The sequence below is a fragment of the Equus caballus genome, chromosome 25 (assembly GCF_041296265.1).
Source record: "Equus caballus isolate H_3958 breed thoroughbred chromosome 25, TB-T2T, whole genome shotgun sequence".
Classification (NCBI taxonomy): Eukaryota; Metazoa; Chordata; class Mammalia; order Perissodactyla; family Equidae; genus Equus; species Equus caballus.
The window spans coordinates 10,205,611-10,218,452 of record NC_091708.1 but is presented as its reverse complement, the minus strand read 5'-3'; the positions used below and the strand labels follow the sequence as shown (position 1 = coordinate 10,218,452).

The 12,842-nt window shown below is 57.5% G+C and overlaps 1 protein-coding gene across 4 annotated transcripts in view; it reads left to right on the top strand.

The window, feature by feature from the left end:
- Positions 1-12,633, top strand: part of PAX5 (paired box 5) — a 186,672-nt gene extending 174,039 nt beyond the window's left edge. For 3 of the 4 annotated variants that reach the window (XM_070250370.1, XM_014735872.3, XM_070250371.1), the window contains one exon: positions 6,115-12,633. In XM_070250370.1, the coding sequence (XP_070106471.1) occupies positions 6,115-6,191 (77 nt within the window). In that variant the 3' untranslated portion in view covers positions 6,192-12,633. 4 annotated transcript variants of the gene reach the window in all.
- The last annotated feature ends 209 nt before the right edge of the window (positions 12,634-12,842 follow it).

The window sequence follows — 12,842 nt, the reverse complement described above, 5'->3', positions numbered from 1 at the left end:
CTGCCCAGGCCTCAGACTGGCAGACTGTCCTTGGCTGGGGCCAACCTGATCTGTGAACGTCATCTAGATTTTGGGCTACCACAAAGACAGGGCAGGGCTAGCTCAGTCCACAAAAGGCCAAGGAGAGCCTTTTGTTTTGTTGAGATGAACTGACATGAAACCAGCTTGTGAGTGCCAGCTGGAGCTGAAGGTTCTGGAGCATGAAGCAGGGGCCCTGGGCTCACAGATGTCACTCACCACCTGGGGTGGAGCCAGCCAATCAGCCTGCAGGTAACAACCCTGGTCCCGCCCCGGCAGGCAGCTGGGGAATCCCCTCGAAGATCAGACATGGCACGGCCTCTGAGACCACAGGTTTGTCTGTCTAGCTGAACCAGGCCTGCTTAAGTTAGAACCTGTTAATTCCCTCGATCCTGAATTATTTTAAGACTAAGAAAGAAAGACTTCCTCAGGAAAGCAAGACCCTGGTATCTTCAAACTCAAGTTGCCAGGCCATGCGTCTGTGAAGGAGGCCATGAAGTCACAGCCTTGGCCCCTTCTGAAACATGCTTTGGTGGTTAGGACAGAAACGTAACATGGACACCGCCCCTTCCTGGCTGCCGCCCTTCTGTGCCCTAGGGCCTCGGGTGGCCCAAAGCATTTGCTGTGTCATGCAAATTTGTGGGTGAAATATGCAGCAGTGCCAATTGGTTCTCCAGGTCCCTGTGCTGGAGATTTCGAGTTGTCTGGAAGACTAGGCTCTCACCATCTGTGGCCTCCTGTGGGCTGACGCTATGGACTGATCTCTCGGACTTCTTTTTTGTTTTGGTAAAAATTCCTTCTAAATATTGGCCCAGGTCTCCTCTTACGTAACGCTTTTCCATAAAGAGCCCCTCTGAGAGGGCCTGGGCTCTGAGTTGGCCCAGCGCTCAGCCTCAGGAGGCAAAGGCTGGCCGTGGTCTCCCTGAGCCAGAGTCTTTCGGCGGGGTGGAGTGGGCATGGGTCTGGGGGCCCGAGCCTGGGAGTTCCTCCCTGCACGTCTCCTTCAGACAGAGTACCGGTCCCGGCATGGCTGCCAGGCGCACACGGGTGTGGCTCAGAGGAGGCCTGGGCCAGGCTGTGAGAGGGGATCCTTATGAGGGGCAGTCTTGACCCAGGACCTCACGTATGGCTGTGCACTGCCCCAGGGGACAAGTGGGGTTTGAAATCCTGCCCATGACTGGCACGACGCCTGAGCCCCAGCCAGGCCACTGCTGCCTGGAGGGGACACCTTTTCCTGATTTTCACGAGGTGTCCAAGAGGCTCGTTTGCCTGGGAGTTCAGGAGGCAGAGAAGTGGGGGAGGAGCCGCTCAGGCAAGTTGGGCGAAGGGATGGCGTATGAGGTGGGTGGTCTGTGGGCCACAGATGGGGGATGGTGAATGCCAGATTGAGAAGCCTGGACCTGACTGTGCGCAGCCAGGAGCCCGAGGGGGTGGTGTGGGGAGGGTGGGGCTAGATTGCCTCTGAGGCCGCTGCTGCTCAGCTGCAGTGAAATGCGTTCACAACCCCGGGCGTTGGGCATGGGTTGCGTGCCTGGTGTGGAGGAGATGCACGCTGTCTGGGGAGCTCACAGGCTGGGGTGACAGGCCGCAGCTTCGAGCTGCTCAGTGCCTCAAGGGGGCCAGAGCCAGTGTGGACAGGAGGAAGAGGAATCAAAACTCTGCCCATCCGAGTGAGCACTTACAACCGTGCAGGCACTGGCAAAACCCTTCAAGTGGGTTACCTCATTTTGGCTTTTCAGCAGCCCTTGGGGGCACTTACTGTTCTCTCTCTTGTATAGATAAGGAGAGTGAGACTCTGAAAGGTTAATTAGCTTACCTGAGGCCACACAGCATGCAGGTGGCAGAATGAGGACTCAAAGTCAGGTCACCCTGACTGGAGCCTCTATTCGTAGCCAGTGTGTGGTGTGGTACTCTCAGTCTCCCTGACCGAGTCACAGTCTGAATAGGACAGCCAGTCCTCATCCCTCCATAGGAACAGCCTCAAGAGTCCTAAACACTCAGACGGTGTGTGAGGAGAACAGCTCTGGTCTGTTTTTGAAAGCCAGGTTATTGTATATATCAGTTGCAAAAACACCCACTGGTGCGCCCAGCAGCTTGCTCGCTGCTGCTGCAGCCCCAGTGCTGGAGAGCCCTGCCCGCCACAGAGCCCGGTGCCCTGCCGCCCGCTCCCAGCAGGTGGAGGCCCTCGGCCCACTTCCTCATGTTGCACCCTTCCCAGCTGAGGTCGTGGGCAAGAGAGTCTAATCGGCAGAGCCAGGTGGCACACCTGTGCCCTGGCCACAAGGGACGCTGGTGGAGTGAGTTCTGACTTCTAGCTCAGAGAGGCGGCCTCACACCACAGGAAACTGCAAACTCAGGAAAAGTTTGAATGCTATTGGGCAGCCAGAGATATGAGAAACGGCCCCTGCGCCGCCCAGTCTAGACCCCGGGGATCGTAGTCCGGTCGTCAACCAATCGGGGCCTCTGTTGCCTCTGGCGTGAACGAGGGGAATCCCACTGGCACTTCGTCCAAGCAGGAGCCGAACAGGACGCTCTCCTGAGGTCCGTGGCCCCGAATAAGCAGGGATCCACTCTCCTGAAGATGCAGGAGATGCCAGGCTGACTCTACCATCGCCTTGCAGATAACTTCCAGGTCGGCCACATCTACCAGCTGCCCTCCCCCAGCGTCCTTGGGGCTCTCGCAGGAGGTGGACCCTGGGCGGGAGAGGAAGCCTGGTGTCTCTGCTCTCTCCGGAGGCGCCGGGCTGTGTGAACCTGCTCCGAGGCTCCTGGTGCTCCTGCTGGAGCAGTGGGCTCTGTGGAGACAGGCGAGCCCCTCCGTGCCCACCCGCACAGTGCTCATGCCCTCACACACCCTCCCATGCCTGTCCACGCCTCGGCCGGCCGGGCTGTGCCTCCTCCAGAGACACGGCAGGTGAGGAGGGGCAGTGCCACGTGGGTGAGTGTCCCTCCCCGATGAACCTTCTCCCAGGAGCCACCTGTGGGGCACTGTGACCAGCGTCCTGTCGGGGCCAGGCTGGCAATGGCCACAGAGGTCATCGGGGAGGAAGGCCTCCAAGGTCAATCAGGATTAGACTGGGTGCTGGGGCCCCGTAAAGGGAGTAGAGAGCAAGCGGGAGCCCAGAGTGACTGTGTCAGGAAGGAAATGGATGATAATGTGAATTAGAGGGGGCAAATGACAGGAGAAAGGACAAGTTGATTGCAGACGGAAGTCTGACAGACCCGGAAGACAGAGTGCTCCATGAGGGGATGTGCCCCTGCTCCCTGTCAGTGCAGGCATCTTCCATCTCGCTAGAGGTCTCATGCCGAGGCCGCTGGGCAGCCCGGCCCAGAGGTGAGGCTTTGAGATGGAGTGAGGCAGAGCCGAGGGTGAGAGGCGGCCGGTGGGGGACTTGGAGGGCTGAGCCAGGGTCCCCAGAGGAGGCTTGCTCCATTTGCTGTCCCTCAAGGCCTGTGTGGGGGCCGCCCCGGGGTTGGTTTCCTCCTGTGCTGGGCCCAGACCTGTGGGGATGGCCCCTGCCACACATATCCCTCTCTCCTGGGCCTGGCTGAAGGCAGGACGCAGGGCTGGCACTGCGGACGCACTGTGGGTGACCATCCTAAGGCGGTCTCCATCCCGCAGAGGAAAGAGCAGAGCGCTGGCAGGCGTCTCTGAGCTGGGGCTCCAGCCGGGAGGTGGCCGAGGAGGCAGCGTCTCTGGGGTGCTGAGGTGTGGGGTTGGTGTCCGAGCTTCTGGAGCAGCACAGCAGGCACTGCCTGCTCCTCTAGCGTCAGTGCTGCCGAGCCGCACTGCCTTCCTGGGGGGATAGTGTAGCCCCCAGTGGGAGGCTGGGTTTGGAGGGGAAGTGACCACGCTAAAGTGCCTCCCCCCGTCCTGCCCTTCTGATGACACTTTAGCTGTGTGACCTTGGGCAAGCTACTTACTCTCTCTGTGCCTCAGTTTCCTCATCTGCTAATTGGGGACAATACCAGTTCCTACCCAAGAGAATTGTTGTAGAAATTAAAAGAGTTAATGGATGTAAGGGGCTTAGAAAAGTGTCTGTTTCCACAGCACTTTCGCATCCCTATCTCATGGTGCCCTCGAATAGCCGCACTGGGACCCCTTTTTATAGACGAGAACGCTGAGGCTCAGGGGAGCAAAGCCCCTTGTTGAAGGTCACTCAGCCAAGAGTGACAGAGCCTGACTGGCGGTCTCCAGTTTCTGGTGCCCAGTTAGGGTGTCTGGGGGAACTGCCAGGATTCGTGTGGATTCGGGTGAGATTCCAGATTAAATATGAGTTGCCTCCCCTGGAGAATTAAGAAGCTCGCTGCTCCCCGCCCCCCAGCAGACACGTGGTCTGCGCTGGCTGACTGGGCCCCAGCTGCTGTCCGCTTGCGTGAACGTGACCCCCCCAGCATGGGCCGTGTAGGCCGTGAGCTGCGTCCTGTGGGGAGAGTCCTGCACAGGGCAGGCAGCCTGAACGCCAGGCCGGGCTCTGCACTGACAGGCTCTGTGGCTCTGGGCGCATGACTTTGGTATCTTGAACCTCAGTTTCCTCACCTGTCAAAGGAAGAGATGGCTTAACGTCTCCAACCTCTGTGGTTCTGAGAATCTGTTGGTCTCCCCGAGCCACCAGACCCTCTCATCGCTGGGGAGGAGTTGAGCACAGAGCAGGCTTCTGGAGGCCTCATCAAAGTGTGTCTTAAAGAAGGCCTCCCAGAGACTGTGGGGCCAGCATCGGGGCAAGGGTCCTCCACAGGCTCTGTCCGGGGGCAGGGGAGCATGGCTGCCCCCTGCCCTTCTCCCATGCACTCACGCACCCCCGTCTCCTGTGTCCAAACCCACCTGTCCTCCAAACCCAGCCCAGCCCACTTCCTCCAGGAAGCCTGACCCTTCTTCCAGAATCATCTTGCATTCCCCAGAGCTCTTTTCCCAGAGCTCTGATCCCCTTTCTGACTCTGAACATTGGCCTGTGTCAAGCCAGTTATGGTGCATTACTGCCCAGCACTGCACCCAGTAGGGTCAGAAAATGAATGAATGAATGGGCAGGGGTCCTCACTACTGTTCGGTCACTCAGTGCTGTTGTTCATTACTCAACAAATCTGGCTTAGCTTGTGCCACATGCCAGGCTCCAGGCTGGGGACTGGGGACGGACACCAAGAAGAGCAGGACCCAGCCTGGGCAGCTCCGTCCAGGGCTGAGAGGAGAAGCACAGCAGGGTGTGATCAGGGTGTGAGCCCCCCTGGAGAGGACTGTGAGCCCAGGGCGGGGGCTCCCCAAGGAGGAGATGGGGGCACTGGACTGGAAGGAGGCAGAACAGTTTAGCAGACAGGAGAGGGGGTGAAGGTGTGGCCAGGCTGTTCCAGGCAGGGAACGGGCAGGAAAAGGTGTCGAGGCGTGAGCGTGTGATACAAGGGGGCCCACAGATGAGACAACACGCGGGAAGGACGTGGCAGTGTGGGGGGAGGAAGTGCTCAGCCCGCGGCGGTTGCCCTCTGCATCATGGTGTATTTGAGACGGCTGCACACAGTCAGTCTTCACTGTGTCGTGGTGCATGAGTGTGACTGGAGGGACGGTGGTTCGGGAGGTAAATCCAGAGAGGTCAGTAGGGCTGGGTCACAAAGCATCCCCAGGGCAAACTAAGAAGTGACGGCTTTTCATGCTCCAGGTCAGAAGTTGGCAAACTTTTTCTCTAAAGGGCCCAATAGTGAATATTTCAGGCTTTGAGGCCATGTGCTCTCTGTTGCAACACTCAGGTCTGCCGTAATGGTATGAAAGCAGCCCCCGACAACACAGGAACGAAGGTGTGAGGCTGGGTTCCAGCACAACGCTGGTTCCTGAAACAGGCAGCGGGAGGGTTTGAGCAGAGGCCTGTCTGCCCACCCAGCCCCAGGGGGCGAGCAGGCCTTGAAACCTGTGAGTAGGTAGCCTGATCAGGTTTGCAGCTTCGGGAACAGAGTGGGACAGAGGCTTTGGTGAGAGAGGACAGTGGCCTGGACTGGGGGAGGAGGAGGAAGGGACAGAAGAGGGAGACACTGGTGCAAAGGGGGCCCCAGGTATGGGGCTGTGGGCACAAGTGGCCCTCCAACCTCCGTGCCCTCTGCTGTCTCTTGCAGGCTCCCCGTACTATTACAGTGCCGCTGCCCGGGGGGCTGCCCCGCCTGCAGCTGCCACTGCCTACGACCGCCACTGACCCTCGGAGCCAGGCCGGCGCCAAGCACTTACAACACATATCACTGAGGGCCATAGCCTCCCAGCCCCTCTGAAGACAGCCAGAAGGGCCCAACGAGACTGCCCCCAGCAACCCCCCACTTGCCTGAAACTCCCTCCTCCCTTTGCCTGCCAGGACTCTGGGGTTCTGTGGTGGGGCTGTGGGACTTCTAGACACCTTCCATTTCTAAGAGTCAATTGATGAGCTTCTCCCAATGGCAACTGGGTCTCTGCAAACCAACAGACTGTTCTGCAGACAACTGCAGCCCCCAGAGCAGCCCGCCAGTCCCCCAGCTATCTGCCCCTCCGTCAGTCTTCCTGCCCCAGGCCTGGGAAAGAGAGCTTGCTTTTGTTGCTTCAACAGCACCCATGTAAATACCTTCTTGCTTTTTCGTGGGCCTAAGGGTCCAACTGAGCAGACTGCCCACCTGTGATGCATCCTGCACTCCCAAAGCATCACAGGGCATCTTAGACGTCTACTGTGTGCAGGTGTCCCCTTGGCCCTGGGTGCACCCCGTCAGGTGGACTTGGAGCTGTCCTTGAGACTGAGGATACCCACCTCGGGGCACCAGCCTCCTGCTCATCGCTACTTCTTTAATGTCTTGACTGGGAGTCTCATTGGGCTGGTTATGCACCAAGCCCCCCCACCCCCTCCCCAGACCCTTCCCCAAGAGAAACACACTTTGGGAGGACACCCTGGCTTCCTGCCTCCATTTCCCTGGGCCCAGTGCAGTGCAAGCAGCGATTTTCTGTATCAAAGGACTCAAAGAACTGTAGGGGCAATCCCTCAGCCACGGTTCTAAGGATGTCATCCCAGACGCCGACTGCATGGTGGACTTTGGATGTGAGTTCTGCATGGGACCTAGGAGATCATGGTCCACGGTGGGGCCAGAGGCTCTCTTGCCTCCTCAGCCCCTGGAACCACTGACCTGAACTGGAATGTGTTCTCTGAAGTGTACCCAGGCTCAGATCACATTGGACACCCATCATCGACACTTCTCCCCGCCCAGGACACCAGCAAGTGGATTCTGGGCAAGCTTGTCCCTGCCATGTAGACAGTGACTAATGGAAAGGACTTTCCTGCACTGAGGACAACAAACAGCTACATCAGTCAGCCTGAACTTCCCGAGCAGCCCCTCGTGACCTCCTGGAGCTTGGCGTGCGGCTGGGAACAGAGAGCCGGGGTAGGGGCAGATGCCTGACCTCACGTAGTGGGTAGCCGCCTGTTGATGCAAGGGGGGCCGTGATGTCAGGGCTATGGCCAAGGGGCGGTGAGGCCCCTTGGGAGCCTGGAGGGGGAGCTTGGAGAACTGACCGTGGGTTGGAGCTGTCAGAAGAAGCCACCTGAGGATACGGGGGATGGAAGAAGGCCTCCTGGGAGAGGGGCAGGACAGGCAGTGCAGAGCTGGTGTGTGAACCGGGGGTGGTCCCAGGGGCCACCGTCTCTTTGCCTGGGGCCTCAATTCCCCGCATAGTCTCTCTGGCCAACTCAGAAGAGCCAGGTGGAGGCCCTGTCCAAATCTGGGCTGAATTGTAGCAATGACAGTAGACTTTGCTGCCTCATGTGACAGTGTCCTCAATGTCTGCATGTCACCAAGTTGGCAAAGAGCTAGGGCAGAGAGAGCCCACATTTGAGGTTATGGGCCTGAGAAGTCTTGTCCTGGCTGCACCTCTGCCTTGCTGTGGGACCTCAGATAAGACCTTTCACCTCTCTGAGCCTCAGCTGCCTTGGTCCAGCAGAGTCACTTGCAGGGCCACCCAACCTCTCTCCTTCCCTTCCTCTCTCCCAGGCTGCAGGGCTGTGACAGGTCATCTGGGACACAGCCTCCACTGCTGAGTGAGCATATAGGGATAGGCACCTGATCCTGCTAATATTCAGACCAAGTGGGAAACGAACACCCAGAGGGCTGGGAATCAGCCTGAGGAGGACCTACTCCAGCCCCCATCCAGGAGACTGAAGCCCGACGTGGGGAAGCCCAGGTCCATTCAGGGAGACAGAGCAGACCTCCTCTGGCCACCAATTGTTTTCCCCCCAATATCCCTACAAGGTAGTAGGATGGAAGAGGAAACTGAGGCTCAGCAAGGTGGAATCCCCAGGCAAAGACTGGCAGAGGTGGGGCTGGGACTCAGCCCCCTGAGCCCTGGCACATGGTGATCCTCCCATCCCTGGGGAGGGGCGTTGACTGTGAGGGCAGTGAGAGATGCTTCTGGGCCCACTGCCCCAGATTTGGTTTCCTGGGCTGTTAGAACCACTGAGGAAGCCCAGGACCCCGGGCAGAAGAGGAGCCAGGGAGCTCACGCAGGCACACCTACCCCCGGAGCCTGCTGGCAGAGGGAGGTGGCTGGGATGAATTGACTCCACCCTCCACCTGCCAGGTGTGGTAGGAGCAGGTGTGTTACCTGGCCCCTTCCCCCGCCCCCCTCCCTCAGGAAGTGGTGGGGTCGGAGTCTGCTGCATAGCCCTCTTGGCCTCTTGCACCCACATCCTTGGGTCTTGGTCCCTCCTGTGGCCTCAGGCTGCTGGAAGGAGGTTAGCCTTCCCTGGACCAGCTGCCTAAGGCACACAGCATCCTCCCTCGGCAAAGCCTACCTGGCCCAGGCATGCCCCTCCACCCCTCCTGTTCTCCTCTTGCCCTGACAAGACCCCTCCACACCTCTCCTCTCCCTTGAGGCTCTGCTGGTCCTCAGATCACATTTGTGTTTGTTAGACACCCACTCGATTCCTGGGCTGCCAGGCAGAAGCACAAGAGCACACGGATGCACACGCACGTTCTCACACACGCACCTGCTCTCACCAGCTGAGTCCCCACGCTGCCCGGCGGGCGGCCTGGGAACCTGGAGAGGAGGGTCCGAAGGACTGAAGCCGTTGGGTAGCTGCCAGAGAGTTCCACGTGGAAATCAAGGCCAGGGCCTTCACCAGCATTGGGGCCGGAGGCCAGGGCGTTCCTCATGGCCTTCAGCCCCGTGTTCCAGCTCTGACTTTTTTAAAAGGACATTGTGGATTTTATGAAACATTTCATACCATTAGTCTAGCTCCAACCTGGAAAATCTGATGACATATCAAATCCGACACCCTCCCCAGGCGCCTTAGTCAGGGTTGGCCCTTTTGGAACCGCCGTTTGTGCAGGGCTTTGCAGTCCCCCGCCGTCCGCTGGGGCAAAGAGCACAGAGCCCATCCCACAGATGGGAAGACTGAGATTCTGGGCTCACAGGACAAGGCAGATCTCCAGGCCCCGTTCTCTCTCCACAGAATTGTGCCTCTGTCCTGGGAATGTATGGCCTGGAGACACCCTTCAATCCCCTGGAAGCCCCCAGACCTATAATGAGGAAGGAAAGAACAGGGAGCCACAGGCTGGCCCAACGGAGGGGCCCGGGGGTTGTGGCTTTGCTGGTTCAACTCGATGTGCATTAACACCCAAGCCTGCAAAGTCTTTGGCCAGCTTCACAGCAGCACGTCTGAGGTTTCATCCAGACGCCTTCCCTGCTGTGCCCCGAGGCTCGGAGGGCTTGCACTTGCCCAAGGCCACACCACAGCCCTGAGAGGGCCTGGACGTGGGCCCAGCTCAGACTCCAGGGCCCAGGGCTCCAGGGTCATGAGATGTCTCATCACTCTTTTATTTATCCTTCCCGCTATGGATCAGACTCCAGGCCTGCCTGTGACAATATGCAGGTGTCCCCGAGCAGAGCCACTGGGTGCCCACGGGCCTAGGAAACGCAGATCAGAATCCCAGGCCAGGCAGGTGGAGTGATGTTGCCCCTCGGGCAGGGTGGCAGCGTGAGTGGTGGGACCCGAGACATGCAGAGCATTTGCTGCATCCAACAGCATTCAAGTGAGAGCTTTTCCAATGCTCTTCTAGCCAAGAAAACATGTCTGTGGACGAGATTTCACCCACTGGCCACCAGCTTCTGACCCCCGATCTTTGTCCGGTGCCTCCTTTCTTCTTCACCTCCTTGCCCTTCAGTGCAGATTTGGGGGAAATGGGAGCCCAGAGAGAGGAGAGACAAGCGTCGGGTTGTCCGGCCAGTCGGTGTCAGGAACAGACCCCGGCCCCCGTGCCCTGCCTCCTCATCCTGGGCTCTCGCAGGCTGGGCTTGGAAGGTGAGCCGGTGGAATGTTGGGGGCGGTGGGGGTGGAGGGTCTGTGGGCTCTGAGGGAAGTCAGTGCTGTGGGGGCCTCTCCCACGTGCAGAGAAGAGCCGCAGATGTGACCACGGGGCACTGAGGGGTGAAATCCCTTTATGAGGAGTCATGTCTCGGAGCCACTGCCCTGCCTTTGGCAGCCCCTGGCACCCAGCTGCCTCCTTCTGGATGACATTTCAGTCAGAATTTAGCTCCAAGCCATGGGGAGCAAATCTTAAAAACAAACCAAGCACTCCTGACAAATACCTGGAAACAAGAAATGTCCGAAACACAGCTTCCCCACAAGTAGAGAGAAACTCAGGCCCCTGGGTAGTCCAGGCCCTGGCTGGAGCTGGTGGATGCCACAGCACTCTGGGCTGGACCAGTTCCCCGTGGCCCTGCTACGAGGCCATCTCTGCAGCCTCGGCCTTGTCATCCATCTGGGCACCTGCCTCTGATGGTTTCCAGGCACGCACACCAGTGCTCCTAGAAAATTTATTCCTTTAGTTCTTTTGGCCTCAGAGAGGTCCAAGGCAAATGCATTCCTTAAAAGCTAACAAAATATGTTGTTGGAAAGTTGGACAGTCAGGCCACGACTCCCAGCCCACAGTCTGCCCCACCTCCCGCAGCCCTTCAGTACCTTGTCCCCTGATGTCCTCGCACCTCAGGATTCCCCTTTGCATATTCATGATGGAGCCACAGTGTTGATCCTCACTTCCCCATTGTCAGCTCACGGCTGCGCCTCCAGAGTGGCGGCCAGTCCCCAGGGGCCGCTGCAGAGGACTGGAAGCGAGTCCCTTGCCCGCCCGCTCTCCTGACAAGGGTCTGCCGCTTTTCTCACATGGCTGCTTGCTGGGAGCAGGTAGACACCAGTCTTTACTTCATTTGCTGTAATTTTTCCGCACTTGGGTCCTGTTCCTGGACGCCTGCTGGATCAAAAGGGACCTCAGGGCCACACCCCTGCCATTCTAGTGTTTCAATCCATATGTTCCCAGGGGTCCCGTTGAGCCCGTCTCCGCGATGGGGGTAAAGGTAACCTCCATTCGCTACATCCAAATAGTCTTCCCACATCGCAGACCCCTGAGCGGCACCAGGAGAAAATGCAGCTGTTCCTCCATTTCCTGGGGGAATCTCACATTCTACAGTGGAGCTGGTCAGGTAGTGTATTTGGCCTGTGGGCAGGAGAAAGAGGGCCGGATCCCCCCTTTCAGCTTTGGGCAGCTCTGGGCATGGCAGGGGGAGGGAAGCGTGTGGACCAGCAGGCAGAGGGACAGCTCGGGAATAGGGCACCCTCACCCCGACTCTGAGGCCTGGCTGGAAGGGGCAAGCTACAGCCTCCCCCATTCAACCCCTGGCCCACCCAGTCCTGCAACTACGGCCGCCGGGCCACACTCATCCCCAAATTGCCACGCTTGTGGCCACGTCCCTCATCTTCTCCAGAAGCACCGTTAAGAACAAGTGATTTTGGAGGATGGATTTTTGATTTACAAATGGTGCATTTCCCTTGGAGTGGAACAGAAAGGAAACCATTTAATGGCTCCCTTATTTTCAAGCATGAATACATTTTAATGAAACTATTTTATTGTATTTGAGGAAATGGAGAGTTGAATATTCCAACCAATCAATAGCCAATTAATTGCTATACAGCTAAAAAGAAAATAAATAAGTCCTGAATCTATTTGAAATGCCCTGCAAAGCTCAGAGCCTCCAAATCGGGCCTCCCCCGCGATGCGTGCGCATGTCAGTATGTACATGCACACACGCACGCACACCCCTACACCTCAGACATACTTGAAACTCAGACAGTGCTGACTGTCCTCATGCCGGTTCTTGCCTGCTCTCCTGCCTTTGGTCAGAGACGGTGAGCAGACCTGGCAGCAGCCCGTCCTGGGGCTCGGGAAGAGGCCCCAGCTGCCAGCATGGTGTGGGGGAGCGGGCAGCGAGGGCCCTGCCTTGTGGCCCCGGCTGCTGGGCCTCCATGCTTGGGCCCGGGGTAGAAATCTGACCAGGTTTTGCCCTGACTCTTGCTGGAAGATGCTGCCCTGGCTTTTCACCCTCTAGTGGCCTTTGGACATTGAGCATTTGTAGAAATGCAGATTACATTGCAAATGGAATTCTTTGCCAGGAAGACACATGGATTTTGCTTTTCATTCTTTGAGACAGCTGACTTGGTCTTAGGGACTGAACTTCCAGCATCAGAGAAATACATATCTACTGTATCCACCAAAGTTTGTGATGCCTGCATAGACGATTACTTGTAAAAAAAAAAAAAAAAAGTACAAAAAAAAACCCAACAAAAAAACCAACTACAATTGAATTGCCTTTGAAAGTGGAAGATGATCTGTCTCCAACAGATTGAAAAAACGTGCTTCTTAAAAATGTGTATGTTTTGTATTCTTTTTTTCTAGTAGGAAATAACTGACTTGAAATATTGGTAGTTTTTTTCTTAGTGATGTGTGTTGCTTTTGTGTGTAATAATATTTGAATGTAATTACAGCAGTGCCAATTTGCCAAA